Source organism: Rhinopithecus bieti, unplaced genomic scaffold (assembly GCF_001698545.2).
Source record: "Rhinopithecus bieti isolate Rb0 unplaced genomic scaffold, ASM169854v2 scaffold_7901, whole genome shotgun sequence".
Taxonomy (NCBI): domain Eukaryota; kingdom Metazoa; phylum Chordata; class Mammalia; order Primates; family Cercopithecidae; genus Rhinopithecus; species Rhinopithecus bieti.
The window spans coordinates 110,495-116,282 of NW_016805596.1; the positions used below are offsets into that span (position 1 = coordinate 110,495).

Here is a 5,788-nt window from a genome sequence, read left to right on the forward strand (position 1 = left end):
CCGGGGCCTTGCATTCAGGAGGTGCTCAGTAAATGCTGCCCGGGTCCTTGCATTCAGGAGGTGCTCAGTAAATGCTGCCCGGGTCCTTGCATTCAGGAGATGCTCACTAAATGCTGCCCGGGGCCTTGCATTCAGGAGGTGTTCAGTAAATGCTGCCCGGGGCCTTGCATTCAGGAGGTGTTCAGCAAATGCTGCCTGGGGCCTTGCATTAATCAGGTGCTCAGTAAATGCCGCCTGGAGCCTTGCATTCAGGAGGTGCTCAGTAAATGCCGCCCGGGGTCTTGTATTCAGCAGGTGCTCAGTAAATGCTGCCCTGAGGCCTTGCATTCAGGAGGTGCTCAGTAAATGCTGCCCAGGGCCTTGCATTCAGGAGGTGCTCAGTAAAAGGTGGCTTCAAGTCTTTGCATTCAATAACTAATTAACCCTGGCTCCAAGTTTTGCATTCAGCAGGTGCTCAGTACATGCTGGCTTAAGGTCTTGCATTTATTAATAATGCTGGCTTGAAACTTTGCATTCAGCAGGTGCTCAGTAGGTGCTTAATGAATGGTGTCCCATAGCCCAGAGGATTCTGGGCGAGGCCAAGTGGGGCAGCTCTGGCCTTGGGCACCCCCATCCCCTGGCCTGGAAGGCACCCCCCGCCACGTGGCCTGCGGCTCTCGTTCCAGACCAACGTCATCCGCACGGCCAAGTACAACTTCTTCTCGTTCCTGCCGCTGAACCTGTATGAGCAGCTCCACCGGGTGTCCAACCTGTACTTCCTCCTCATCATCATCCTGCAGGTGAGGTATGTCGCCTCCTGCAGGAGGTCCCCCCCAGCCACCTGGCAGCATCGATGTACTTGTCTATGTGATGGGTGGGTTCATGTCCCGTTCCCCACAGACTGGGACCCTCATCGCTGAGTCCCTACTACCCTGCCCAGGGCCTGGCACACAAGAGGTGCTCAATACACGTTGAATGACGAAGGTGGATGGACGGACCCTCCAGGTCTGATGACGGCACCCTCTCCACGCCCCGCTGGCTCCTGCTGGGCAGGGCTGGGTGTCGGGAGGCATAGCTGTTCCCCAGCCTAGACAGCCTCGGCCACGCAGCTCCCCTAGCCCCCGCCCTCCTAGCTGACCTCAGAGGCGAGGGGGAAGGAGGAGCCCAGAGCATCTTCTCGAGACCTGCAGAGCCACATCCTGGTACCTGGGTGGTCCAGGCCAGCGTGGGGCCGGCATCCGGCCAGGGGCGCTGTTTTCAGAGCACCCACCCTCACCCAACATCTCATTTCTGTTCTGGATAGAGAGGTTCTCCTTTTATCCATCGAGTCATTCAGCATTAATGGAGTACCTACTGTGTGCAGGCCACTGGCCGGCACCGGGGTGGGGGATGGTGGAGCTCACACCTGCAGGGCGACCTGGGGAAGCAGGAACACGGGAGGGAGGGGGAGCAGTGCGGGCCAAGCTTGGGGCTGGGGAAGGCTCCCTGGAGGAGGCAACGTGGGAGCTGGGCTTGGACGGGAGAAGAGGAGTTTGCTGGGGAGACGAGGCGTGTGGGAGAAGGTCCAGGCAGGTGGAGGGATGTCGGGGGTTTGTCCCAAGGGCTGGGGGGTGCCAGTGATGGCTGGAGCCCGGCCAAGGTGGCCAGCAGATGGTGTCACATGGTGCGGGGCTGGGTTGGCTTGGTGGAAGGGCAGGGGACGGGGGAGGGGCCTGGTGTGACCCTTCCTGTGGCCCCCTCCACGTCAGAGCATTCCCGACATCTCCACGCTGCCCTGGTTCTCGCTCGGCGCCCCCATGGTCTGCCTCCTCTTCATCCGTGCCACCCGGGACCTGGTGGACGACATCGTGAGTGCTGTTGGACGCAGCTGCCTGGGGGAGGGGGCAGGGACAGGGTGGGGTCTCTTGAGCCCTGGGTGAGAGTGAGAGTGGGAGAGGGCTGAGCTTCCTGGAGCATTAGGGGAACATGGGCCTGGGAGCCTCAGCTGTTGGGGCTACATTGTCCTTATCCACTAGCACCCACACTGGGGAGGTGCCGCTGGTGGCATTGGGGCTCCATCGGCTGTGTGGTTTTGGGGCCATTGAACTTTGGTGGGGTGGTGGTCTGGCAGGCACCAGGTGGTGGGCAGCACACCTGTCTTCTCCTCGCCGACAGCAGTGGGTCCAGTGGTCCCCATGCCCGGGATCCCTGGGCAGACACAACGTGGCATGGGGCCAGCGGACAGGGACCCCGTGTTGCGGGCGGGCACTGCTGGGCTGCGGTGTGGCAGCGGCCTGGGCAGGGGCAGGAGAGGCTGGACGGTCTTTCTGATCCTTTCCCTCCTGGCCCAGGGGAGACACAAGAGTGACAGAGCCATCAACAACAGACCCTGCCAGATTCTAATGGGGAAGAGGTGAGGCTGGGGCTGCAGCTGGGGATCCACGGGGACACAGGGGCTCCAGCCCAGCAGGATCATTGGCCTCGGCAGGGCAGGGTGCCTGGCCAAGTGTCCGTCACCTTCCATGCTCCCCGGTCTCCCGGCTGGTTGAGTCTGACAGGAACTGGGCCTGCATTCATTAGGCGTTTGGCTGGGGTGAGGACAGAGGCCAAGGCCCTGATGGCAAACCCTTGCAAAGCTTAGGGCTGGGGCGATGGGGAGGACAAGGAAAGTCTGAAGAGGACGTGGGTGCAGGACCCTGGAGGTCACTGGCTGGGAGCGTGGACCCGCGGGGAGTCGGGTGGGAGGCCGGGGAAGGCTTCGGAGGGATCAGAGGCCTGGAGGTGGGGACTGCAGCCGCAGGCCCCACGACAATCTGTTCCTCTGCTCTCCCCGTGTGGGGAGGGTCGGCAGAGGGAGGGGCCTCCTTCACAACCTCCTCTCCCCGCAGCTTCAAGCGGAAGAAATGGCAGAATCTGTGCGTAGGGGATGTGGTCTGTCTCCACAAGGACAACATCGTCCCGGTGAGCTGGGGTTGATCCTGAGGTCCCAGAACCACGCCCCCGCAGCGAGAGCGCCCCTCCCAGGGTGGGGAGGGCTGCCACACCCCCAACTTGTCTTGCATCCCCTCTTGCAACGCTGCTCCCCACTCCTCCCCAGGCTGACATGCTCTTGCTGGCCAGCACGGAGCCCAGCAGCCTGTGCTACGTGGAGACGGTGGACATTGACGGGTGAGGAGCTGTGGCATCGCTGGGGACCCTGGGGGGTGGGGCACATGGCCCCGAGGAGCCTCCTTCCCCGATCACCAAGGAGGGAGCCAGCCAAGGTCACCCAGAGACTCTGGTCACTCACCCCATGAGTGTCTGGGGGGGTGGGTGCTGCCAGGCACTGAGGGGAGGAAGACGCCCACTCTCCCCATTGTTTCATTGCTGGAGGCCCCACTGTGTGCAGCCCTAGGCCCTGGCCTCAGCACTTTGGCAAACGTGCTGTGTGGCCTTGGGCAAGGCCTTCGCCCTCTCTGGACCTCAGCCATCCGACTGGCAGCTGGCAAACTAGTAGGTGCTCAGTGAAAATGTCTGAGTGACTCCAGAAGGGGTCCAGGGGCTCCTCAAAGCAACCGTCACCTCCATTTGCACCTCTCTTTTCACCTCCCTCCTCTCCTCGTCACCAGGGAGACCAACTTGAAGTTCAGACAGGCCCTGATGGTCACCCACAAAGAACTGACCTCTGTAAAGAAGATGGCGTCCTTTCAAGGTGAGCGGCATTGAGCAGGGAGTCACGTCCCCCAAATCTGTAAAAGTTAAACGTTAGGGTATTTTGTTGTTGTTATTACTGTTTTACAAAAAAATGTGCTGGCCAGGCCCAGTGGCTCACGCCTGGAATCCCAGCACTTTGGGAGGCTGAGGCAGGAGAATCACTTGAGCCCAGGAATTCAAGACCAGCCTGGGCAACATCGCGAGACCCCATCTCCACAAAAAATAAAACGATTAGGTGGGCGTGGTGGCATGTGCTGGTGGTCCCAGCTACTTGGGAGGCTGAGGTGGGAGGCTCGCTTGAGCCCCGGGAGGCTGAGGCTGCAGTGAACTGTGATCACATCACTGCACTCAGCCTGGGCAACAGAGTGAGGCCCCTGTGTCAAAACCACAAATAAAATGCTACATTCTGTTAAGTGTGAAATTTCACCACAGCGCAGTCACCTTTGGTTGTTCCATTGAAAAGGCACCTGCGTGCACGGGCTGGCGGTTCCTGTGGCGGGAAAGGCCTCTAAGAATGGAGTGCTGACCCCGCCCCACTGCTTGGCTGTTTGTTTTTCTTTTCTTTTCTTTTTGAGATGGAGTTTCGCTCCTGTTGCCCAGGCTGGAGTGCAGTGGCATAATTTCGGCTCACAGCAACCTCTGGCTCCTGGGTTCAAGCGTTTCTCCTGCCTCAGCCTCCTGAGTAGCTGGGATTACAAGCACCTGCCACCGCGCCTGACTAATTTTTGTATTTTTAGTACAAATGGGGTTTCATCATATTGGTCAGGCTGGTCTCGAACTCCTGACCTCAGGTGATCCACCTGTCTTGGCCTCTGAAAGTGCTGGGATTATAGGTGTGAGCCACCGCGCCCAGCCAGCTCCCTTATTTAACGCCATCAGGGCACAGAATCATAGACGGGCAGTGACTTTTCCTCTGGCACTCCTCCCGGGGTGAGCCAGAGGCCCTGGCCTCCTCCCTCTGCCCCAGCATTCTCACCGGGCATGGACCCATTTTTCAGAGGAAGAGACTGAGGTTCAGAGAGGTGGCCTGAGGTGTGGGCTTGCCCTGTAGTTCCTCTGCCCTCTGGCCATCCCACCATGGATGTCTCCGGTTCCTACATTCAGGACGGAGTCAGGCTCCCCATCCCTAAGACGTGATGGGGAGGCAGATGAGGACTCTTCAGGAACCCTGTGGCCCCTCTCCCTTCTGGGGTCCCAACCCACGCCCCATTGTCGTTTTAACCCTCACCGAATGCTGCCCAGGCCAGTCCGTGTGGTCCCAACCTGTTTCCTCCAGCGGAAGTGAGGACATTGCAGGGTGTCGGGGAATGGGGGGTGGTGGTGGTGGACGGGCTCCGGCACCCAGGAGGAGGCTCATCGATCAGGTGTCCCTTCTTCTCTTCCCTCTTGACACATTTACTGAGCACCTACTGTGTGCAGGTGCTGGGCCCTGCCCTGGGGTCAGAGTGTGGCTGAGACGAGGCTGGCGCCCGTTCTCAGGGAGCTCACAGACAGTAACAATGGCTTTGCACGAATAAACGTCGTGTCACGTGCTGGGATCAGAACCTCTAGGGAGGGAGCTAGGAGCTAGGAGGGGCTGATCTGGCTGGAGGATCAGAGAAGTGTGAGTCCCTGTGGAAGGAAAAACCTGCCCAAAGTCCCTGAGGCCAGGCGGGGACAGGAAGGCTTTGGAGCCTTCCTGAGGCAGCCCTGTGCTGGGGCGCCAGAGGGCAAGTTTGGGGCACTGAGGGGCTTGTGAGAGTGGCCAGAATGTTCTCACCTGCACCCCACGCAGGGCACCTGGGGAGGAGGGCTGAGCCCGCTGACCACTGACCACCTGGCTGCCCACAGGCACGGTGACGTGCGAAGCACCCAACAGCCGGATGCACCACTTCGTGGGGTGCCTGGAATGGAACGACAAGAAATACTCCCTGGACATTGGCAACCTCCTCCTCCGAGGCTGCAGGATTCGCAACACAGACACCTGCTATGGAATGGTCATTTATGCTGGTATGGCCGCTCCAGGGTCCTGGAGTGGGAGCTGTCCCGATGGGGGCGTGGTGGATGGATGTGGGGATGGGTGGGTGGATGGGTGCATGGATGGATAGACAAATAGATGGGTAGATGGGTGGGTGGGTGGATGGATGTGGGGATGGGT

At 60.0% G+C, this 5,788-nt stretch overlaps 1 protein-coding gene across 1 annotated transcript in view; it reads left to right on the forward strand.

The window, feature by feature from the left end:
- ATP8B3 (ATPase phospholipid transporting 8B3) overlaps window positions 1-5,788 on the forward strand; it is a 27,789-nt gene that overhangs the window by 3,439 nt on the left and 18,562 nt on the right. The window contains exons 4-10 of the mRNA XM_017872984.1: window positions 578-779; window positions 1,728-1,826; window positions 2,310-2,371; window positions 2,847-2,919; window positions 3,056-3,126; window positions 3,567-3,649; window positions 5,482-5,690. Coding sequence (XP_017728473.1) covers window positions 578-779; window positions 1,728-1,826; window positions 2,310-2,371; window positions 2,847-2,919; window positions 3,056-3,126; window positions 3,567-3,649; window positions 5,482-5,690 — 799 coding nt within the window. The remainder of the gene's footprint in view (window positions 1-577; window positions 780-1,727; window positions 1,827-2,309; window positions 2,372-2,846; window positions 2,920-3,055; window positions 3,127-3,566; window positions 3,650-5,481; window positions 5,691-5,788) is intronic.